Genomic DNA, 25,850 nt, shown 5'->3' on the forward strand with positions numbered 1-25,850 from the left:
GAAAAATAAAATGTAATCTACCTATAAAAGACAGAAACTTTAAAAGGGTTATTGATGGCCTATCCTCGGGATATCTTAATGGTGGGGGTTTGATGCCCGCCACGCCCCACTGATCAGCTTTTATGGAGTAGCTCTGGTGTCGGAACTTCACAGATCCATCTATTGTGTAGTGGATGGAGCTGGGTACTGAAGCTTCAGTGGAAGCAGTGCTGCTCAATCCACTACACATTGGACGGAGCTGTATAGTTCCAGCACCAGAGCTACTCCAGAAAAGCCAATCACCAGGAGTGCAGGACCTACTGCATCCTAAGGCTAGACCATCAATATAGAAGGAGTGGACAACCACTACACATTGGACGGCTAGACCATCAATATAGAAGGAGTGGACAACCACTACACATTGGACGGCTAGACCATCAATATAGAAGGAGTGGACAACCACTACACATTGGACGGCTAGACCATCAATATAGAAGGAGTGGACAACCACTACACATTGGACAGCTAGACCATCAATATAGAAGGAGTGGACAACCACTACACATTGGACGGCTAGACCATCAATATAGAAGGAGTGGACAACCACTACACATTGGACGGCTAGACCATCAATATAGAAGGAGAGGACAACCACTACACATTGGACGGCTAGACTATCAATATAGAAGGAGTGTACCACTACCAACATTCATGGTCATGTATTTTAAGACCTTAATTCATTCAACGACTGAACTGAAAGACCCAAACCTTGGAGCCATTCTGCTCCTACTGTACACTATATCTAAAAGATGACACTCCCTTTAACAGAGCACGGAGATTGGGGAATATCCATCTACCAGCACAATGTGTGAGCATTGCACCAGGACCTCTCCCCTGTTCAGCACTGACCCCCCACCCCTCCCCCATCCCCTCTATATGAGCCAGAACAGAGAGTGGCTCCCATTTTGGTGGAAACAAGCTGCCTTTGCATTACATGGACTATATTTCATCTTAATGGCATCATGTAATGCCATTTCTAAAGTAAGAATATAACAGCAGGGTGGGGGGATCCATGAGCTTATAGCACTCAGTACAGCATGAGAAACCTTATGTCACAGATTGTAAAAACTCTTCTGAAACACTTCAGACTACATCAACAAAGGGCCCTTTTTCCAAAACTGAATATGGGCCCCTTGTTTTCCACCTGCCAATTTCCTGACAGCGGGGACCAGAAAATAGAGTCATGGATGGGGATGAGCATAGCTCCTTAACTGAGATCTGACAGACAGTAGGGAGTACTGTGAATCCTTTAAAGTAAGCAGTAGCCACCTTGTGTTCAAGGCCCCTCTGTGGTTGCATATTTTATATCCGCCCCTGAACGCAACTGAAATAATCAAGAGCCAAAGCCAAACGGTGATACACGGGGAGTAAACTCAGTGACTTGTGTTATGATCAAACCCCTGGCAACCAATTCTTACTTACCTGAAGTTCTGCAAAGATGACAGGGTTTCTCCTTGCATTGTTTCTCTGGATCATGACTCCTTACATGAATGATCGCTAGGGTGTCATGATCTGGAGGAAACGCTGACATTTCAGGATTTGGGCTTTGGGACATCAACCCTAACACAAGCAAAAAGCATGGTATTATCATTGCCTATGACACAAAGTAAGAACCGATGACTGCTCAACACAATTCAGACAGAGGTTTTCTAACGTCAAGCTGTCTGCACAGATAAAAGATCTAGGAGAACAGCCCACGCTTTCATTTCTAAAGACTCATAAGACTAATCTTCACTTTCTGCTTCTTTTATGTTAGTTTTTTTTCCCCACACTTCTGTAGGACAGAAAAGCAAACAGCACAACACATTTTTGATACCCAGTATCCCTTGAGCATTACGAAACAATGTACGATATTTTATTCTCAAAGAAACAACAGCATGTAAGGCAAGACACCAAGAACCGAGCAGATGGCGGTGCTTGCGGATATTAGATGCTCAGGAAAAGGCATGGTAGCTCCCAATGTAGAAGATGCACCATGGGTTCACAGCAATTAAGAGGTTCTCCAGTTTTAGACATTCAGTCCAAGAGAAGAAATTCTGAGGGTCGCAGCTACATGGAGGCAAAGTCCATATAGTTACAAAAGTATAAAATTATATAAATATATATATATATATATATATATATATATATGAACACTTTGTTACAAGAGTTATGAAAACCTCATCACAGAAGAAAACTTGAATAGAGAAACTTCTAGATAGTGTGCGTGTGTATATATGTATATGTGTATATATGTATATGTATATGTATATATATATATATATATATATATATATATATATACATACACATATATATATATATATACACATATACATATACACACACACACACACACACAAAATGTTCTTTTTATTGCATAGTCCAGTTTTTTCTTGGGTTTGCAAAGATATGAGAGACAGGAGTGTGATTGGCTGCTTTATGTTATATATGAGTACTGCCTCTGTTACATCATTATGACATGAGTAAGGGTCTGTACGCAATGATTTGAAAGCAAAGACACTGTTGTCTGTGTGTATGGCTTTTTATCTTTTTGCATTAATAAACTGGATTTTTCCATGTGTCTGAGTGTAATATATATATATATATATAAAAAAAAAAAATAAAGGGAACACAAAAATAACACATCCTAGATCCGAGTTAATTAAAAATTCTTCTGAAATACTTTGTTCTTTACATAGTTGAATGTGCTGACAACAAAATCACACAAAAATTAAAAAATGGAAATCAAATTTTTAACCCATGGAGGTCTGGATTTGGAGTCACACTCAAAATTAAAGTGGAAAAACACACTACAGGCTGATCCAACTTTGATGTAATGTCCTTAAAACAAGTCAAAATGAGGCTCAGTAGTGTGTGTGGCCTCCACGTGCCTGTATGACCTCCCTACAACGCCTGTGCATGCTCCTGATGATGTGGCGGACGGTCTCCTGAGGGATCTCCTCCCAGACCTGGACTAAAGCATCTGCCAACTCCTGGACAGTCTGTGGTGCAATGTGACGTTGGTGGATAGAGCGAGACATGATGTCCCAGATGTGCTCAATTGGATTCAGGTCTGGGGAACGGGCGGGCCAGTCCATAGCATCAATGCCTTCGTCTTGCAGGAACTGCTGACACACTCCAGCCACATGAGGCCTAGCATTGTCTTGCATTAGGAGGAACCCAGGGCCAACCGCACCAGTATATGGTCTCACAAGGGGTCTGAGGATCTCATCTCGGTACCTAATGGCAGTCAGGCTACCTCTGGCGAGCACATGGAGGGCTGTGCGGCCCTCCAAAGAAATGCCACCCCACACCATTACTGACCCAATGCCAAACCGGTCATGCTGGAGGATGTTGCAGGCAGCAGAACGTTCTCCACGGCGTCTCCAGACTCTGTCACGTCTGTCACATGTGCTCAGTGTGAACCTGCTTTCATCTGTGAAGAGCACAGGGCGCCAGTGGCGAATTTGCCAATCTTGGTGTTCTCTGGCAAATGCCAAACGTCCTGCACGGTGTTGGGCTGTAAGCACAACCCCCACCTGTGGACGTCGGGACCTCATATCACCCTCATGGAGTCTGTTTCTGACCGTTTGAGCAGACACATGCACATTTGTGGCCTGCCGGAGGTCATTTTGCAGGGCTCTGGCAGTGCTCCTCCTGTTCCTCCTTGCACAAAGGCAGAGGTAGCGGTCCTGCAGCTGGGTTGTTGCCTTCCTACGGCCTCCTCCACCTCTCCTGATGTACTGGCCTGTCTCCTGGTAGCGCCTCCATGCTCTGGACACTACGCTGACAGACACAGCAAACCTTCTTGCCACAGCTCGCATTGATGTGCCATCCTGGATAAGCTGCACTACCTGAGCCACTTGTGTGGGTTGTAGACTCCGTCTCATGCTACCACTAGAGTGAAAGCACCGCCAGCATTCAAAAGTGACCAAAACATCAGCCAGGAAGCATAGCAACTGAGAAATGGTCTGTGGTTACCACCTGCAGAACCACTCCTTTATTGGGGGTGTCTTGCTAATTGCCTATAATTTCCACCTGTTGTCTATCCCATTTGCATAACAGCATGTGAAATTGATTGTCACTCAGTGTTGCTTCCTAAGTGGACAGTTTGATTTCACAGAAGTGTGATTGACTTGAAGTTACATTGTCTTGTTTAAGTGTTCCCTTTATTTTTTTGAGCAGTGTATATATATATATATATATATATATATATATAAGACAGGTGATAAGTCTCAGATTGTGGGGGGTCCGAGGTAATCACGAGAACAGGGGGTCCCCTCTCTGAATAGAGCAGCATTGTACAGGTCGGTCCACTGCTTTGTTTACTTCTATGGGACTGATGGAGAGCTGTCTACACCATAGTAGTGAATGGAGAGGTGAACCAACATACGTATTACATATCCATTTAGAGAGGGAACTACCACATCCTCTGCTCGTGGCATCACTGGGAGCCACAGTGGTCGGACCCCCAAGATCCAATCTTTCCATGGATAGGTGATAAATACATTTCTGGGATAAACATTTAAGGTGCCTTTATATATTAGATTAAGGTCGGCTGAACCCGCAAAATTCAGTAGAACCGACCAACCACCTAATGTGAATTTACCCTGACAGATGCTGTAGAGGGGAAAGAAGGACTGGACACGTTGAATTTCAACACCTGTTCCTATTTCTTTTCAAAGGAGATAAGTAGCACCCAGAGGTGACTGGTAGTGACTTAACACCTTCACGCTGGACCGTGTATGTATGGTGGAAGAACATTACCGTGGATGCTAAAGCAGCATTAGAAACCAGAAAAAAAACAAAAAAAAAAAAAACGGATTGGTCACATCTGTAAGCCTAAATGCCAGTGTGAACTGGAAGACTGATAGCTACTGTACAGAAACACTGCAAAATGTCATTCCATAAAATACAGGTCTAAGAGAAAAGAACACATTGTAGACATTATTACTTACCAAGACCCTTAGGATTGATCCCGCTACTGTCCACAGGATTCACAACCCAGTAGTAATATTTCAGCGTGTGCATTAGCTGTAATACTGTTCCCACCCTTCGGATGGTGGTGTATATTGTGGCAGTGCCGATAAACTCAGCTGATAAGTAGGTGTATAGTGAAAGCTGCACCTGGAGACCACAAAAAAGTGCATTCAATGACAAAGAGCTTGTACCGGTTTTAATAAAATGTTTTTTTCTTTGCACTAAAATGTAAAATTCTGGGGATCCCTGTGACCGGGGAGTAGTGGATGGCGAGAGTTCAAATAACGGACACTATTCAAGTCTGTCAGTCTACTCCATCATTCTTCTCCGTCATAAGAGCGGAACAACGCAACCGATAGAAGTGCTGGATTTGTAATACGAGACACCAATTGTGACAGACTTATAATGGGCCCTTCAGGTTTCTGTCCATCATTTAAATGGAGTTTCTGAAGCTACTGTGACATAAAAAAAAATATAAAAAATAATAAAAATCTTAAATTCTGGCACATGCCATATCTCAGCCATAATTTGCGACTTTCCATCACTTTTTAAGAGGGGCTGTAAAAGTGAGTGGGGCTTAGCTGGAGGGGTTGTAGCCTACCACAGCCCAACAGATTTACTATCATTTACGTCTTCCTGGAGTAAAGGATAATTCTAATCTACGCCAACTCATAGGTGGCATAAATATACATTTCTAGCGCATGGACTGCCAAGTTTATTAAGAGGCCTGTGCCTCTGCGCTGACTGACTTTATACTAAGATAATACAAGACTGGAGGGTGCAGTACCTTGGCTGGAGTGTGGATCCAGATGGCAGGGTTGAAGAGGATATGATCACACAGCTGCTTTAGTAAAGGTGCCCCGTGAGACAATCCATCCAGGTATTTCGCAAATGACAGGAATTGCTCCAGTACCGCTCTAGTTATGTGAACCCTAGAGGACTGCAAAAAAAACACAACATTACAAACCTTAGCTCTAGGACGGGACATCATAGAAACTCATATACGGTATACGAATACTAGTGGTGAGAACCCCAAAACAGCTGTCTACACAGATGGATAGCTCTTCCTTGTAGAGGACTCTCTGGTTTGACAGATATAAGAAAGCTAATTTGCATACTTTTTTCCCATGGAGCACGGCACATACATAAGTCTCCATACACCAGCAGGATCTCCTCAAGGAGAACCAGTACACAAACTACCACCTGAAAAAACTGAAGAGATTATTCACATAGAAGCTTTAACCATTGTAGGAAACACTAATTAATACACATTTTCACACTGCTCCACACACAACCGGAATCCCAAGTTAGGGTTAATGCACAAAAACGTGTGCCGGCCAAGCCCGTATTGCGGCCTGCAAACAGCGGGTGCACCGCGCCACGGATGCGGACCCATTCACTTGAATGGGTCCGCAATCTGAAAGGTGCGACGTGGAACGGAGACACAGAACCCCAAGGAAGAACTACTTTTTTGTGGTGCGGACGGTGCAATTTGCGGTCCGCAGCACGGGCCCCACCGGCACACGTTCGTGGGCATGTCGTCATGTGGAACCAATCTACCTCCCTTATAAGTGAAATTTTAAGAATCTCTTTTACAGAGCTCTGGTGCAGCCTCCCTTGCGGTAAAATAGCAATCTGCCTAGCAAGTCAATCAGGAGCACAACCTGCACTGGAGAGCGGAATATTTAGCACTGATTTTATTATTCCCTGAACGTAAATGATAACATTTTTAACGAAATGACTGCAAGCAGAGATCCTGAAGATCCTGTGAAGAACAGATTTGCTGAAACAGTAATACACCTTTTTTTCCACAGTCACTGACTGAGTCCCTTTATAAGAAAACTCTTTAAAAATGTCATCTGTAATCCATAGCTCAATCTCTTATCAGCCGCTGCCCCGTGGTATAATGTTACTGAGCACATGCAAATCCTATGGAATCACACACCGGAAACCCTACATTAGAATGAGGCACACGTTCCCTCATGTTAACTGGGTTTAATTTCCAGGATCATTTTACAGAATATGGAATAAGGAGGATTTGCCGCTAGAGACGATCTAATAACTGCGAATGTAGGTGACACCCACAGATGCTACGCAAGATTTCATAGAAATGGTGAAGCTGTCTTACAATATAGCTGGAGCGGTTAGAAAAGTCTGTGATACAACATCTTACCTTTTCCAAGAGGTAGCCGATGACTAAAAAGCCTTTCCCACCCAACATCTGTTCCTGCATGGCCACCGAACTCTTCAGCAGCTCCACCAGGAAAGCCAGGAGTGTTGCACTGAAATGACAGAGGGTTCATATTCAATACAGTCAATGCACCCATGTGGATACGCCATGTGGATGCTGCCAGATTTTTGCTTTACATATTATTTATTATTTTTTTAATCACAGAGCAAGGGTGGTTTATCAGTATCAGATTGGCAGGGGTCCTCGAGCACCATGGCCTATCAGCTTACCAAGCACAGCACCGTCCATTGTATAGCCGCTATGCATGGTATTGCATCTCAGCCGCATTCACCTACATGGGACTGAGCTGCGCCTAAGGCCATGAGACATCACTGCTTAGGAAGAGGGTGCAGCAATCAATGGAGCACTGCTGCCTTTTCCAAAATCTGATTGGCAGGGGTGCCAGGAGTCGGACATCCACCAAGCGGATATTGATGACCTGTCCTTAGGATAGGCCATCAAGATAAGAATCTCGGACAAGCCCAGAAAAGGATTTTAAAGCAAACCTTAAAAACAAGCACATCCTAGTACATCAGAAGTTAGTGATAAGGCCACATTTTTCCAATTATTTCTTTTTTACTTGAAAGGGAACCTAAATCTAAATACTTTTGGTATGTCAGAAGTTTTGATTGATGGGGTTCCAGGTACTGAAACCCCCACCATGCGCTCATCTCAGTGCCGTGTTACTTAGTTTCTGATCCGCTCGCCTCGGAAAGCTGGGTGTGCAGAGTGTAGATCCATAGAAGATCTGAAAAATGACTGTAGAGGGTATTGCAGGAAATGCAACCATATTGATTGCAACTTCATAATCCATTAATAATCTGCCCCATAGAGCCCCATGCTGTGTTATTTTGTCCAGTAAAATGCTAAATTCCCTCAAAGAAACCTGGAAGGCACTATTATGGTCAATGGAGTCCATCAGGTGCCTTTCATGTTCTGCATATGATGGATCCAGCATTTCCGTTATTTTCGTAATCTGCTACTATACAGTATAACTGAGCAAAAGAACAGAAATTTTAATGCACATGTTAACAGAGGCTCAACCATGTAATTAATGATTAAGTAAAATGACTAAGGCCTCATGCACACTACCGCATCGGTATGTCTGTTCTGCATATTATAGAACATGTCTTATTTTGGTCTGAAAAAGGTGGACCACGAACACATTGAAGTCAAAGGGTCCATAAAAAAAAATGTGGAAGGCACCCGTATTTTGTGCATCTGTGATTTGCAGTCCGCAAAATAGAAAAGGTTGCGTGCATGAGGTCTTATAAAAATCTCTAGATTAATAAATGGAATATTTTAAAGTAGCACTCCCACAAAAATGTTTATTCTTGGACCTGTTAGAAAAGAACATGATGTAAACTGTAGTGAAGGTAATGTTCTTACCAGTGACTGTATTTGTAAGTTATAACCTCCTTTCTGATCCTCAGCTGTATCATGTGACCAGCACTTTGATCTCCAACTGACACAGGACAGGAAGTTACTTCTCTACTCATTCCTATGATAAGGACATTGAGATTCCTATAGGAATACATAGAGAACTGGCTTACTGTCAACACATAAGATGCTGCGTTACTTGCAGAGTCAGAGTGTTGGTCACATGACACAGTTGAGGAGCAGAAGGTAGGTTATAACTCACAAATACAGTCACTGTAAGAACATTACCTTCACTACAGTTTACATCATGTTCTTTTCTAACAGGTCCAAGAATAAACATTTAGGTCATAGAATAAAAAAAATGTTGTGTGATTTCTTCTTTAAATGACCAAGATCATCTATGGCAGTGTTCCTCAACTCCAGTACTCAGGGCCACCTAATGAATATCTAATGCATTGACACTAATTATATCACCTGCTCAATACTAAGGAAATCCTGAAAACATGACCGGCAGGTGGGTCCCGGGGACCGGAGTTGAGGAACCCTGATCTACAGGATGTACTATAGTGCTGTATAACATTAAGGAAAAGAAGAGACCTCAAGTGGAATCAATGGAAAAATTAGAACTTAAATATATTCAATTAGCCCACAAAGAACATTGCCTCATTTCTCCCATGGACACCGAGAATGAGAGCTTGGGGAGCGAACATAATGGAAATACTCAATACCATCTGATCTTTGTCTATTATCCCAAATCCTAATGCCGGTAACGAAACAGGCCGCTTTTTACATGTCTGCAAATACTAAATTAATTCTTCTTAAAAGTATGCAATTTTAGAATGGATTTAGCACCATGTGTTCACTAAGCACTTTAAAGAACCCATTTGCAACGGCAAAATTCAACATTATACCCCCAATAATCCGTCACATTTCTGTAACTGTGGTGCTCTCACGGCTAAGAAGATTATTCAGCCTCCATGAGAATGAAGCGATTTCCTTGGGAAGAAAAAGCAATGAACAGAAAGTTCATATAAAGCATTTGAAAAGCCTCTGCCTCAAGCCCTCAGAGAGATTTGTTACATCAGAGTTTTGATATTTCTCATATTATATTAAAGAAGGTCTCGAAAAACTTCTATTAAATATACGAGTGAGGCAGACCCTGCAGGGCGGCTAGACGCTTCTATTTATACACAAGGACAGAGGCCATTTTTCGGTTCAGTATGTTCATTATTTAAAGAGCCTGTGAACGACAGAGTATAGTTTTTGATATTTCACCTTCTGAAGGATATATCCAGCTTTGGAATACCTTAGATGGTCTTCTAGATATTTTCATGCTGGAACCTAAAAGTAAGTTCTTTAGAACTTGGATATGAGATTCTCCACTTGAATTTCTACCGAAAAACCAAAATAAGGGCAGTAGCGAAACTTTTATAATAATCTATTCACCTGCTATTTCACTGTGATAGGAAACTACAGCCATATTGGTGGCCACTTTTGAATTATCTTCTCAAAAACTGTCAATTGTTTCATTTCAATTGTTTAATGTCATCAGTAATGCTCTTCCTATAATGGAAAAATGTCCTGGTTCCAATGCACTATTGTTGCTGTCAAAAGTAGAGGAACACCAATGGAGGCTCACAATGTCAACATGGAGCTTTCCTACTATAATTGGTGTACATACCAAGAGAAGATCCCACTGCATATATTAATCAACTCCATAGAGCTTAATTTATCAGAAGTATGCCAAAATTTGGTCCCTTTGGCAGGCATACTACAAAATGTAGCTGATAAAAACTTTCGTTGCAGAGGCATCTTGCAAAAAAACATCATAGGATCCTATGGACAGTATATGCCACTGTAAGGTATACCAGTGGCATATTTCAGACAGGTTTGAACATATAATCGGTCCTACTGGATAGATTTCTGGCAAGCTGATTTGAGAGAAGGCTAGAGAGCTCTCCCTACACCTCTAGCACATCTGTGCTCCTGTTAGTCTGGGAGGGATGAGGATGGGAAAAGTGTTACTACCATTGGGGAAGTATGGTTCAATGGAAAATCTTGTTGCCAGGGGGGAGAGGCAGAAGAAGGGGGCCAATATTGCCATGGAGAGAAGTGGGAAGGAGAAAGGTGCTGTTTCCAGTGGGAGAGAGTAGGGAAAGAGATCATTGTTGCTGCCAGTGAGAAAGAGATAGGAAAGAGATCAATGCTGCTTTCATTGGGACAGAGGAGGGAAAGAGATCATTGTTGTTGCCAGTGGGAGAGAGGTTTGAAAGAGGTCAATGCTACCGCCAGTGGGAGAGGGGTAGGAAGGGGGACAATGCTGCTGTCCATGGTGCCACACCAAGCTATTTAATTGGCACTGCAGGAAAGCTATGATGTGGTGCACTGTGCTATTTGGGTCTTCTGGGGAGGTATCTGTGATGCACTGTGGCATGTGTATGGCGCTGCCATTTAGGCGGGGAGGTGACAACTGTCCTTGACAACTTATTTCCCTTCTTGCATGAATGGTGTGGTTTACTCATTTAGTGAGTAGAGAGGAGCCTGACCAAATTCAGCAAAGTCTGATCCAGTCTGCCCTACATGCCACTATTTATCACAACATAAGTGGAGGCAACGAAAATTGTTATGTAGGAGGGTGGTGTTTGTGTGCAGCTTAGGCTGCTTTTTAATGCCATACTGGCCCTGATGATGAGGCGTTACATTTAGGCATACACTGGGAGATTTCTCCCAAACGCAGTGTGAATAGAGTCAAAAGTCTATCATTAACTGAATCAATGGCTGAGAAACTGATTTACAAGAGACAGACAGTCAACAAAGCGGCAGGCATCAGAAACAAAACTGAAGAATGCCAACATCACTGTAAGGAAATATTTTATATATACAGTATATATATACACACACACACACATACATACATACATACATACACACACACTTAGGCTACTTTCACACTTGCGCTTGATCGGATCCGTTCTGAACGGATCCGATCATATTAATGCAGACGGAGGCTCCGTTCAGTACGGATCCGTCTGCATTAATAACTAAGTAGCCTGAGCGGATCCGTTCAGACTTCAATGTAAAGTCAATAGGGGACGGATCCGCTTGAAGATTGAGCCATATGGTGTCATCTTCAAGCGGATCCGTTCCCATTGACTTACATTGTAAGTCTGGACGGATCCGCACGCCTCCGCACGGCCAGGCGGACACCCGAACGCTGCAAGCAGCGTTCAGCTGTCCGCCTGGCCGTGCGGAGGCGAGCGGAGCGGAGGCTGAACGCCGCCAGACTGATGCAGTCTGAGCGGATCCGCATCCATTCAGACTGCATCAGGGCTGGACGGAAGCGTTCTGCTCCGCTCGTGAGCCCCTTCAAACGGAGCTCACGAGCGGACAGCAGAACGCTAGTGTGAAAGTAGCCTAATACATACATACATACACACATATATACACACACACACACACACACACACACATACATACAGTACAGACCAAAAGTTTGGACACACCTTCTCATTCAAAGAGTTTTCTTTATTTTCATGACTATGAAGGCATCAAAACTATGAATTAACACATGTGGAATTATATACATAACAAACAAGTGTGAATCAACTGAAAATATGTCATATTCTAGGTTCTTCAAAGTAGCCACCTTTTGCTTTGATTACTGCTTTGCACACTCTTGGCATTCTCTTGATGAGCTTCAAGAGGTAGTCCCCTGAAATGGTCTTCCAACAGTCTCGAAGGAGTTCCCAGAGATGCTTAGCACTTGTTGGCCCTTTTGCCTTCACTCTGCGGTCCAGCTCACCCCAAACCATCTTGATTGGGTTCAGGTCCGGTGACTGTGGAGGCCAGGTCATCTGGCGCAGCACCCCATCACTCTCCTTCATGGTCAAATAGCCCTTACTTTCAAAGTTTTCCCAATTTTTCGGCTCACTGACTGACCTTCTTTTCTTAAAGTAATGATGGCCACTCGTTTTTCTTTACTTAGCTGCTTTTTTCTTGCCATAATACAAATTCTAACAGTCTATTCAGTAGGACTATCAGCTGTGTATCCACCTGACTTCTCCTCAACGCAACTGATGGTCCCAACCCCATTTATAAGGCAAGAAATCCCACTTATTAAACCTGACAGGGCACACCTGTGAAGTGAAAACCATTTCAGGGGACTACCTCTTGAAGCTCATCAAGAGAATGCCAAGAGTGTGCCAAGCAGTAATCAAAGCAAAAGGTGGCTACTTTGAAGAACCTAGAATATGACATATTTTCAGTTGTTTCACACTTGTTTGTTATGTATATAATTCCACATGTGTTAATTCATAGTTTTGATGCCTTCCGTGTGAATCTACAATTTTCATAGCCATGAAAATAAAGAAAACTCTTTGAATGAGAAGGTGTGTCCAAACTTTTGGTCTGTACTGTATATATATATACATACATATATATATATATATATATACATATATATATATATATATATACATATATATATATATACATACACTATCACACCAAATCAGTAAATGCTATTTTATGGTTATTTTTGGGATGGAAATAGGTTAGCTAAACCTTCCTACAGAACGATAAAAAGACCTAAGAAGGCCAAACTAGGATGCATGCTAAGGCCTTGCTGTCTGACAACAAGACGGTAATTAGGTTGTGTATCCATAGCAAACAGTCTGTTTCTAAAACTCTAAAGCAGCAGAATGTGTTCTGTACAATTAATCAGATTTTTCAAAATGAAAAGAAGAAAAAAAAAAAAAAAAAACACCAACCAGAAGCTTTGCAGTCTGTGACGGACTGTTGAACAGGGAGTGGTGCGGTTTTAAATTGTACGGTTTTCTACTACAAGGGAATCCTTATATATAAAGTACACTGAGGCTTAATATCAGTGGAAAATTAATCTACAGTCTCTATATTTAATAGTGGATGAGGACACGTGGGCACAGGGTGACTAGAACCTGCTCAGTCCTTCCAATCAGCTGTATTTGTAACGCTTTCTAGGATATTTGGATAGTTACACCTGGTGAAATGGATTATACTTGGCAGAAAATCTGAACTCGCAGTAACCAAGGCCATCCAGTTTTGAGAGATGTTGGATTGAGGACCTTTCACCTCCCCCATGCATTCCCAGTGTAAAAAACAATTCTGGATCCTCTATTCTTATGTCGGTATGTTGTGCCATTCCTTTATTATTTCCACTAGAAGTTATGAATGAATTGCTAGCAATCTGCAGTAAGGGTATAGAGGGGTGTTACGAGTTGTGGGTGTGTCCCTGTACAGTCTGACAATGGCAGCACTGATTGGATAGAGTGAGACTGTGCAGGGACACCCCCCCAACCGGTAACACCCCTCTGTACCCTTACTGCAGACTGCTAGCAGCTCATTCATAACTTCTAGTAGAAATAATAAAAGAATGGCACACCATAGAACCATAGGAATAGATGCTCCAGAACTGTTATTACATGGGGAATGCATGAAGCTTTAAAAACAGGAATGTCAGGAGAGGTGAAAGGTCCTCTTTAAAGGGTTCGTATACAGAACTGTAATATGTCACACTATTTTCACCCAGTAGCAGTAAGATGCCATAAACACACATGAGATGTTGCTGATTGAGGTTAATGAGGTTGTGTCTAGACCTTATATGTGACCTTGTGAGTCAATAGCAGAGAATAGCATTCATAACCAGCAAAGAGCATCTCTCATTCTGGAGGACCCACCATGTCCATTCATTTTAACAGGTAGCAGGGGCAGGTAATGTTCTCCTGTGATGGAACTGCAGGGACATTAAACACTTTGCTTCCAGGCCTCCCTGCAGATTACATATAATCCACTGAGGTACTAGTGGTGGGTTCTCTATGATGAGAGCAGGTGGCCTACTGAATAAACAATACAACACGTCCTCTAATACTGAATGGAAGGGTACGTTCACATCTCCGGCGTCCGAGCCTGCCAGAGTTCCCCGGATCTGGCATATAGTCTGCCGAATCCATGAATCTGCAGATGTGAACGTACCCTTAACAATAATATGTTTAAAGGGGTTTACAGGATTAGAAAAACATGGCTGCTTTCGATCAGTAACTGAACACAATTTATGTCATTGGACCTGCAATACCACAAATGTGTATAACCAGAGGCGGACATGTGAACTTAACGTAGCTCTGGAAAAAAAAACTAAATGTGGCCCCATGTTGTAGCAGAGCACAAAACACCACCCCCAGCAGAACCAAATACCACAGTGCTGCCCAATATACCGCCACAGCAGAACCATATACCACAGTACAGCACAAAATACTGCCCCAGCAGAACAAAAAAACCACAGTGCAGCACAAAATACCGGCCCAGCAGAACCAAATACCACAGTGCAGAACAAAATACTACAGTGCAGCACAATATACTGCCCCAGAGAACAAAATACCACAGTGGAGCACAAAATACCGCCCCAGCAGAACCAAATTCTACAGTACAGCACAATATACTGCCCCAAAAAAGCCAAATACCACAGTACAGCACAAAATACTGCCTCAGCAAAACCATATACCATACAGCAGCACAAAACACTGCCGTCCGCGCCACAGATGCGCTGAAGACGCGCTGTGAAGGCCGGCCAGGTGCATAAGTACCTGACGCTCCTAGTATTAATTAATGCTGAAAGCATCAGATCGTTATATACCCAGCCGGCGGCCATGAGGAAGGCCCAGGTGGCCCCCTGGACATCAGCTCACCGGGAAATTTCCCTGTAGAGTCTATGGCGATTCCACCCCTGTGTATAACGCTGTTTCTAGATGAAGGCAGCCATGCTTTTCTAATTCTGCACAATCCCTTTAATGTTCCTATTAATAAACACATTCTGTAGTCTAATGTTCTAAGGGAAATTCACTGTGTTCCTATGAGGCTCAGAGGATGCCACAGCAACTGAACGGCTCCCCCGATCACGTTGTGGGGAAGCCGTTAGGGTACCAGAACTAACAGAGTTTCACCGCTCAGATCAATCGTGACCACGGCATCAAAGGGGTTAAATTACCATGATTTGTGTTACCATGGACATTGGCTACGGGTGTCTGCAGTGTAAAACAGCATACACGGCAGGTATGGAACCCGCTAAGTTTCTGAGAGGGCGCCATCTTTAAAGTCCCAACCTCTCCTGTACATGTACAGGGGAAGTGGAGAAGGGGGTTAAAGGGCTATGGATACCTTTGGGGGACAATTTTTATTATTATTGCATTTTGGGGTAATAGTAATTTTTTTATTGGGCTTTATTAAAAAAAATTCTGCCGTTTTCTCTCTACAGCGGTCAGCTTCTGTACATTTGCAGAGCACCAGGCTCTCTCCTTCAAATTGAATCCCATAAGGGGTAAAGGCAGACACCGGAATGGGGATGGGAGGAGTCAGACCCCCATCCGTCAGATATTGATGATCTCTCCTAAGGATAGGTTATCAATATTATACTCCAAGGAAACCCTTTAATAAATGGGGGTCCCCTGTTCAAGATTCTCAGCTGTAGGCCAGAGAATAAAGTAGGTTACAGTAAAGAGTGTCTCTAGCTCTGGAGGACCTGTCCTGTCCTACAATACAGCGGTAACACATTGATTTAAATAGGCACTGTGTAATGCTCAGTTTTCTCCTGTGGAGGTGCTGCAGGAAAACCTAGCACTTACCGCCAGGTCTCTCTAACGATTGCAGCTTATTACTGGGGTTCACAGCAGAAGGACGCTTTGTGATGTGCTTATTATGAAGTGACTTTTCTAACTAGTGGAGCGACAAGCTCTTTAGTTACTTGGAGACCAATGATGTCAGTGGAAGCTGCTAGTTCTAAAGCCAAAGCATGCGGACGTCCCAAGAGGTGGTCATCTACAACAAGCTTCACCAATCCCTACAGACCAATAAAACAGGTTTTCTGAAGCAGACAAGCCCTATCATGTAATAATTTATGCATTCATTAGCACACAGTCAAAAAGGTATGAAGGGTGGTCCTGCAAAATCTTCAGGATTAAATCCACTGCTCAACAGATGTCCTTCAGAGACAGAGGACCAGTCAAAACCAGAGAGCTATCAATAAGACAGCTGGCTAAAGGATAACTGATGAACTCATAAAGTATACAACCTTTAAGCGTATCTTAAAATATGATCATCATTTCCCTTGCCAGAGATATGCACAGCTCAATGCACACCTCCAATCCTTCATAATATGCTCAAACTAGACTCTCTGTGGTAATCCTCAAAAGCCGCATTGAAAATAAATCAATAACCCTTTACGATTAGAACATCTCTTAGCGTTTGCTATGCATTCCCATGAGTGCATTTACTCAGAAGATTGCAAAATCTATTGTCTTCCCTAGATGAAATGGCCACCACCAATCAATTAAAAACTCACAATCCATTTACCGAGAAACTCGAGCTTCACCTCTGATGGAATCGACCCATTACTAATCCGAAAATGTGCAACGATGTGTACCAGCAAAATTTACATAGAAAACTAAATGTTCTTACCAGACGGTAGTTTCCACCTGACTGTCGTTCAGCTGTCGATTGTCCAACTGCGCAAAAAGTGGGAAGAGAACCTGGATGCCCCCAATGGAGTGGATTGCGCTGTGTATTGAGTGCGTTACTATAGCTTTTACGTCCTAAATGGAAGGGGTGAAAAAGAGCTTTAGTGTACATACGACTACATAGACAACGCATTGAAGAGACCACAAAGTCATGGCTTCCATTTTGGAACCTAACTGGTTGGTATAAGCAGTAAGATAGCTTTATGCCATTCTAGGGCAGCATGGTGGCATAGTGCTGGGGTCCTGGGTTCTTATCCGACCAAGGACAACATCTGCATGGAGTTTGTATGATCTCCCGATGTTTGCGTGGGTTCCTCCGGGTTCTCCGGTTTCCTCCCACACTCCAAAGACATACAAATAGGCAAGTTGGCCCTAGTGTGTGTTGGGGTCAAGCGCCTATATGGCAGTCACTGACTTCCCAGGAGTCGCGCAGGCCACACAACTTCCCCTGTACTTTAAGTCCCTGTGAGAAAAGCGCATTACAAATGTTTGTCATAGAGCACGTAGGTATCTTGAAAGTAGGAAGATTGGAAGGAGCCAGACAACAACTCTTCCTCTGAAATCTCATTATGATATCTTTAAATTGTGCAAGGAGGTAATACTGTATCATTTGGCAGCTTTTTGAGTTTGATTCAGAGGTTCTTTAGAACCAATAATGATCCTTTACTTCAATGCAAGCCTCTCCCTGATCCTTCAAATGTCATTGGTCTTCACGCAGAACGGCAAGATGTAAAATGAGTCTGTCTGAAGCAGAAGCTATTTTGAGAATGTGATGTTATGGGTCGGTGAGCAACAGATGTGCCTCCTCTGAGCCTTGGCATAGTCTAAAAACCATACCGTGAACGCTTTCCTGGTCACCTGTTTAGCAGCACAAAATAACTAAACTTCTGATCTCCAAAGAGCTCCTCATGACCGAATAGCAACAAACACAGCGCTGAGGAGACCTTTACAATGTACATGACATATCAGTAAGAAAGACGACAACAACAAAAACAAACCTATGACTAAACAGCAGCTAAAAATAAAATAATATCATAAATAAGGCTCTTTATCTGTGAGTTTATTCTAGGAACAGTGAAAGGTTATTTTTACGTTTTTTCTTTTTCTTAATAGTGCAGCAGGGATGTCCTCGCCTTCAAACAGCAGCAAAAATCTGACAGATCAGAGCCTTAGAGGGGGTTGTCCAAGATCATTAAAATACTTTGTCACATCATATACTGTACTAACCCCCTAACTGCAGGGCCGTTCTCTGCAGAGCTGCTCCAGTAATCCCAATGCAGTTTGTTTTCAAACAGCAGCGGTAACACAACCTGGATACAGCAGGTGACTGCTGCAGCCAATCACTGCCCTTGGAGGTCTACAGCTGAGGACAGTGATTGGCTGCAGCGGTGAGGCACTGAATACAGAAACGTCACTGCGCATGTGTATATGGGTGATGTAGGGGGACAAGTGGTCAGCAACACTAGATGGCCAGCCTTAAAGGGTTATTTCAGACTTTCCTTTTTTTAATTTTTTTTATCTCGCCACACCCTGTGAAAGGAAGCATACTGTTCTCCGCCACTCAGTTCATTGCTCCACCACCGCCTTCACTTGACTTTGGTCCCTGCATGTAAACTTTTACCATGGACTGGAATCATGAGCACCGCTGCATCCAATAAATAGCAGCAGCAGTGACGTGTTCCCAAGCAACATATCCGGCAGGGAAAAGGCGTATAAAAAAAAAAAAAAAAAAAAAAAAAGGAAGGAAGGAAGGAAGGAAATCCTGCAATAACCCTTTAATAGTGATCCTTCATACAGAACGGTGGTAAGGGTGCCAGAAATGGAAAGAAAGTCCAAGCATCTGCGTTGACGCAGGAAGAAGGTGGGAGAGGAGTGCAAGTAGAAGGCTCAGACTCAAAAGGTCTTCTCCAGGATTTTTCCTTAGGATATGTCATCAATATCATATCAGTGGAGTTAGACTCCCCGGACAGTCAGCTATTCTGTAGTGTATGTAGTGGAGTCCATTATATAGTGGAAGGAACTGTGTAGTTCCAGCGACTATTTCCAGTGCTGATATTGAAGACCTATCCTAAGGATTCCATCCAGCTAATTAGATTGCTCAAAGGCACCCACAGAAATAAAAGATGGTAACAGATCTATGGGCATCCAAGATATACAGGAACTAAGGAGAACATGCCATTTCAATGCCTTACCTGTAGCATAAGTGCATGGGGAGAATGCACAAATATGGAGGGATTTTCCTTTGGTGACGATTCAAGGCAGAGCTGGGCATCAGTGGCCTTTGCGTTGTAAGTGAATGCTATACTGCTCGCAAGTTTTCCGTCATACAGGACTTGTTTGTGGTGCTCGGCCAAATGTATGTCGCTCTCAGATTTGAACTTGAATGTACTCTGCACGAAAAGAAGGTTGCAAAATGTTAGGGGAATATTCAGGAGAATATGGACCAAGAAACAAAGACACTCCAGGAAAAATAATGAACCACTCAACCCCTTAAAGGGGTTTGTCTCATCTGAGACATTGGTGGAATATCGCTAAGATATGCCACCAATGTCAGATAGGTGCAGGTCCCACCGCAGGGACCCTCAACCATCTCTAGAACGGCGACCGAAAGTGAAGGAGAGCGCACTGTGCATGAGCTTGGTGCTCTCCATTCATTTTAATGGGAGTTTTGAAATCCCGGGTGAAATTAATTTTGTCGTATTTTGCGCAGCACATTACATCATCATTTCTGGGAAGGTAAACGTCCTGTGTGAACCGCAATCTGCTGCCCAGAAACAATAAAACTGTAGGAGGACGAGTGAAAGCAGTAGCCATCGCTCGTCCCCATACAGTGGACGAGACTGATGCATGTATTAAGCTCTTCACCTCCACTAAATAGCCGGCAGTTATCGGAAAGGAATGGTCGCGCCCCGATAATTGCTTGTTTATCAGCGCATGTGAATGCGCCTTAAGATTCCTTGTACATGGGCCCAGAACAAGCAAGGACCGACGATATAACAATCAATCCCTCTAAGAGCAATGGGGGCGTTGCGGTTACACCTAGAGGCTCTGCTCTCTCTGAAACTGCCGCACTCTCTGCATTTTAGGAGAAGTCAGGGCCAGGCGGATGACGTTTATACTGCCTGACCCTGTCAATCAAAGTGCAGAGGTTGCAGCAGTTGCAGAGACTCTAGGTGTAATGGTAACGCCCCCGTTGCTCCTAGAGGCTCATTTGCATATATCAAAACTTCATTTTTCTCAGTAATGCAGACACATATGAACATGGGACCAACACAGATGTCTTCAGCTGCCAAGCGCACATGTAACAGGTCAGCCAGTGTCATAGGGATAAACCTGCTGACAGATGCCCTTTAAAGGGCAGTGTACTGGATGGGGAATGGACGATCATTAATACAACTGTTTGTCCCCCACCCTGTTTGCTTATTAGTGCAGCACAATCCAGAAACGACGAAAACACTAAGGTGAACGCCGAGTGCCTAGACCAGGCATGCTCAACCTGCGGCCCTCCAGCTGTTCCAAAACTACAACTCCCAGCATGCCCGAACAGCCTTCAGCAAGGCATTGTGGGAGTTGTAGTTTTACCACAGCTGGAGGGCCACAGGTTGAGCATGCCTGGGCTAGACGGACCATTGTCACCTGAAAGTACAAGCGCTAATTCCTGTTTAGCCTGTGTAAAGGGGCCGTAATACAGGACAGTAGGCATCAACAGTCTTCATGAGGCCAGCACGGTGGCTCAGTGGTTAGCACTAGTGGGCTCCTGGGTTCAAATCCAACCAAGGACAACATCTGCATGGAGTTTGTATGTTCTCTGTTTGAGTGGGTTTCCCCCGGGTGGTCCGGTTTCCTCCCACACTCCACTGATAGGGACCTTAGATTGTGAGCCCCACTGGGGACAGCTTAATGCTAATGTCTGTAAAGCGCTGCGGAATATAGTAGCGATATATAAGTGCATAAAAGAAATAAAATACGACTGAGACAAGGCACGTACACAGAGAACAGGAATAACTTGTGCACTTAACACCAGACATTAATAAGCGGCACACTTCTAACGTTCTTTCCCCAGTTCTCGGCCCGGCACTGTTTATACAGTCAGATGAACTGAAGCATTTTCGGAAGGCTGTTTACACATGCATAGCTACCAGTATTAACAAATACCATCAGACTTAATGGAAAGGCCTTGGAGGAGCGCGCCTCCCATGGATCCTTAACTGCGTGCCCTCAGGACATTCCTCTAAGCTAGCAGCCTGGAATGAAGTCTACTCGGCATCACGACATACTACTGTTTTAACTGGAAATTCCTCCTTTTCCCCTTTCCTCAAGTGGTAGCACTTAATTGCCTTTATAAAATCTCGCCCCCGAAATGACTGACGCGGCTGCTGTAAAACATTTCCCTGTCAAATTGTCCGAGCATGAATAGATAAGAGACTTCCAGAAAGCTAGCTGTCATTTCCATTTGACGCGCTTCTTTAAAATGTTGCAGCCGGATGACAGCTACATGCAGACAACGAGCAAGACAATGAAAGCGCTTAAAACAGGAGCTCATTGACTTGCAATGTGTTTGTCGGGAGCGGGGACGCTGCGCATTTCATCCGTACATTATCCCACCAGAAATAGAAGAGGAGAGGCACAAAAGTCAGGAAATTGACATCTCTCAAGTGGCGCTGTGGAACGTATTAGTCAACCGGGAACAAGCAAGTCATTAGAGGGTTAGGAAAAGTGAACTGTGATTCTTACCAGAAACAATATTTTCAGCCACAATTATCGGAATGTATTGTTGGCAAAGCTGCTCCAGGCGACATATGCAAATGCCATATACTGCCAAGATTTCCCCCTCCCCCGGAGAAAATACATAGGCACCTGCTTAGTTGGAACTCTGGATAGTCTTCCTCTGGATCAACATATCAGGTCATATGAAGGAACTGATGGGGCACACATGAGCAGCACCTTTGTAAAATCAATACTGAAACCATCATGCAATCTTTAAGGGGTTTTTCAGGATCTGGTATCTCATGCTAGGGGGTCTAATAAAAAATAAATAAAAAAAAGGGGCAAATCCTGGAAAACCCCTGTGTTTTCAAATGTGGGAAAAGTCACATCACAGTCTCATAAATTCCCACATGGACATTATTGTTGTAATCTTTTCCTATATCTTTATCTCCCAGGGCGAAACATTAAAGGTACTGCCACACGACCAGAAGCTACAGTGGAGTCCTAACCTTAAAGGGGTTATCTAACCTCTATAATGACCCCCCCTAATGCCCGGGCCCCTCATATAGGTTATACTCACCAAGCTCCCTGGCACCCGCGTCACTCCCGCACGGTTGCCGCTGCCTCTCCCCGTCAAAACATCCAGTGACGGGGGGGGGGATAGGCCCCATGTTCCAGGACGGCAGGTGTTAACAAGTGGCCTTGGCCACGGTATTTAGATAGGGGTAAGGGAAGGAAAGAATCTGCAGCCTAGAAGCTTAACCTTGTCTGTAATACACCTATATCTGTACATTTTATTGTAGTTCTCTGTGATACACCTATAGCTGTAAAATGTTACCAATCTGGCTGTAAGGCAAGTATACTGACAGGGCATTGTCCACGTGATCTAGCTGTTAACCCTTTAAGGACCTCCGCTGTACATGTATGGCGGAAGTCCGGTCCCCAAACATGGCGCCCGCTCTGCGCAGTCCGGAAGCGGAAGTTGCGCACTTCAGCTCCGGTAACAGTGTTCCCCGGCTAAGATCAGGGAACCGTATACATTGATCTAATAGACTGAAGCCTCAAGCAGGCTTTGGTGCCTATTAGATGACTATACCAATACAGGCCACAAGGTGGCAGCATTGTATTGGTATATGCAAATGAAGTGTTCAATGGTGTCTATATAGACATCAATGAACACAATGATTGCCAGGTATTGTCACCCAAGGTGACTTAAAAAAATGTAAAAAAAAAGTTTTTGCAATTATAACAAAAAAAAAAAAAAAAAAAAAAAAGTTCAAATCACTCCCATTTCCTTAAAATAAACATCATGGGCATGCCCATACTATTAAAATATAACAATATTAATGGCATACGGCAAATGGTGTAACGGGAAAAATAAATAAAACCAGCCATTTCCCTTTTTTTTTTCACTTTAACTACCCAATAATTTTTTTTATAAAAAGTGATCAAAAAGTCGCACACACTTCAAATTGGTATCACTGAAAAGAACAGATCGTCCCGCTGTCACTCACACAGCCCTGTACACATAGCTACAAAAAAGTTGTAGGGGGTCAGAATATGGTTATAAAATTATATTTTTTTTTTTCCTCAAAGGTTTAAAAAAAACAAAAAAACAGTATTAAAACGCAAGAAAAATTATACAAGTGTGGCATCGTTGTAACCGTACTGACCTGAAGAATGAAGATAAAAGGTCAATTTTACCGCATAGTGTACAGTGTAAAAAATAAAAACCTATATCTGAATTGCATTTTTTCCCAATTCTACCCCATTTGGAATTATTTTCCTGCTTCTTATCACATGGCATGCAACCGTAAATGGTGCCATTAGAAAGTGCAACTTGTACCGCAAAAAATAAGCCCTCATAAGGCTGTGTGAATGGAAAAATAAAAAAAAGTTAGGACTATGGGAAGGCGAGGAGTGAAAAACAAAAAACACAAAAATGGAAAATCCCAGGGTCCTTAAGGGGTTAATGACTCGATTCTCCGACAGAAAAGTCTTTATTATACAGATTGAAACTTTCCGTTTTTCTCTTAGTACACATAACGAATGTGATGGTGAAGCAAGCAGGTAGGTGAAGGGAAGGTGACCTTTATTTCAAAAGGCAGGTCGGACACGGACCCTTTCACTTCAATGGGCCCGCAAAAGATGCAGACAGCACACGTGACTCCACAAAAAAAAAAAATTAACATGTCCTATTCATGTTCAGGATTCATGTGCGGAGAATACGCACTGAAATCCGCAGGTTTTCACAGGCAAATCCGTGCGGTCAATCCACATCAATCGGTGCGGATTTGCATGCGGATTTTACTAAGTGAATGAAGAAAATCTGGTCAGGAAAAATAAAATAAATTGAGATGCTGTGGATTTTAAAATCTGCATCGTGTGCATTGAGAATTTCAAATTCTCATAGAATACAATGTACATGTCCTACGGAAAATCCACACGCAATCCTGACCGTGTGCATTGAGCCTCTTTCCTTATGCCCCACCCTTGTATCGAGGACAGCAGACGGCTTGCTACGCATATTCTTCCTAATAGTTCCATGTTTTACTATAGATAAGGCTGCACGACATACTCCGCAACCACTGCAGAGAGGGGGAAGAAGATATAATGGTACTCAAGGCGATCTCCTTACGTTAAATAGCTTTCATAATCAGAGTAATGTAAATATTCATGCAATATCCATGGCCATGTTTAAGGCCGTTTTATACTCAGACTGCCATACTGTTCCCAATGGCTCCTCTGAGTATTGCAGCCAGCGCCCATAGCAACCAATCACATTCCACCTCATTTTCCAAAAGAGCTCTGAAAAAATTAAAGGTGGAATCTGATTGGCTGCTAGGGGCAACTAAGCTTGTTCTACTTTACACCAGTTTTGATAAATCCCCCCCTTTCAGTTTTCCCTCAATCTCTATGCCTCGGATATGTGCGTCATCAAGAAGAGGAAGAGAAACCATGGAAAGCAATATGCAGAAGATGGATATAGGACTCACATGGCCAATCTCAAAGGGGGCAATATATCATAGATCAGCGTTTTACACTTTTCTTTGATAACCCCCCCGAGCGTTGCCAGAGGTTGTGCCTAAGTTATGGTGCGGCTCACGCCTTCGATGGTCCATGCGCCTAGTCTGAAATCTATGCCAGCCCCTCTAGCTGGCGTGGATTTCAGTTTTCTTTTACATCATAAAACTGGCGTAACAGAAGACAAATATGCGGGGGGCTGCTGGACCTGCTCCCTCCGTTGCCATGCCCCCTTTTTGGGAAAGTGCTGATGGCGGCAGAGAAATGGAACTTGCGCAAAATTTTTGCAGACGTGGTGTTAAAGTCGCAAACACTGTGGGGGTCATTTACTAACTGATATACACCAAGTTATTTGCGCCGCAATCCGCAACTTTGATAAATGAAAAATGAGAAATACACTGGCTTCCCCGACCATGCCACGCCCCCTTTTTACAGCTGGCGTGAGCAGAGAAGGGGATGTATCGCCAGGCCCGTCTCATTTATCCTTTTTACACCTGTTTTAGGTGTAGAAAATGTTCTAAATCAACTCCAGCAAGGGAGCTGGTGTAGATTTAGACAGGCGGTGGATGCGCCAAAGTTATGAAGAGGCCGGCGCCTCTACATAATTTCGGCGGATCCACCGCCAGCGCAGTGGTTAAGAGCAGCGTCTAAAATGCCGGTCTTAATAAATGACACCCTGTGTTTGCAACTTTTTTATACAAGAAAACTGTCATGAGTGGGAATGAGGCGTTCCCCTCGATGTTCCTGCTGGTTGGGGGAGAAGAACTAAGACTCCTCTTTAATAAAAACACTTTCAAACTTTACTTTTCAGGCCAGGATTTCTGCTCAGCTGCTAATAGGTTATTAGCTTAAACATTTCATTCTCTCGGCCTCGAACCGCTCTATATTTAGCTAGAAATAAAAAGACATCAAGCATTTTAAATCTCTTCCCCTTTTCTTTTGCCAAGTGAACCAAGAACGTCATA

General features: G+C 43.3%; 1 protein-coding gene across 10 annotated transcripts in view; it reads right to left on the minus strand.

Moving 5' to 3' along the window:
• The window catches only part of NBEA (neurobeachin), a 630,876-nt gene that overhangs the window by 432,042 nt on the left and 172,984 nt on the right, over positions 1–25,850 (minus strand). For 6 of the 10 annotated variants that reach the window (XM_040426128.1, XM_040426125.1, XM_040426127.1 and 3 more), the window contains exons 9-13: positions 19,347–19,544; positions 17,096–17,229; positions 7,175–7,283; positions 5,789–5,941; positions 4,980–5,148 (exon numbers count right to left, since the gene is read on the minus strand). In XM_040426128.1, the coding sequence (XP_040282062.1) occupies positions 4,980–5,148; positions 5,789–5,941; positions 7,175–7,283; positions 17,096–17,229; positions 19,347–19,544 (763 nt within the window). Of the gene's footprint in view, positions 1–1,461; positions 1,600–4,979; positions 5,149–5,788; positions 5,942–7,174; positions 7,284–17,095; positions 17,230–19,346; positions 19,545–25,850 lie in introns of all 10 variants that reach the window. The other 4 variants (XM_040426120.1, XM_040426119.1, XM_040426121.1 and 1 more) reach the window with 1 other exon arrangement.

The sequence above is a fragment of the Bufo bufo genome, chromosome 3 (genome assembly GCF_905171765.1).
Source record: "Bufo bufo chromosome 3, aBufBuf1.1, whole genome shotgun sequence".
NCBI classification, from domain to species: Eukaryota; Metazoa; Chordata; class Amphibia; order Anura; family Bufonidae; genus Bufo; species Bufo bufo.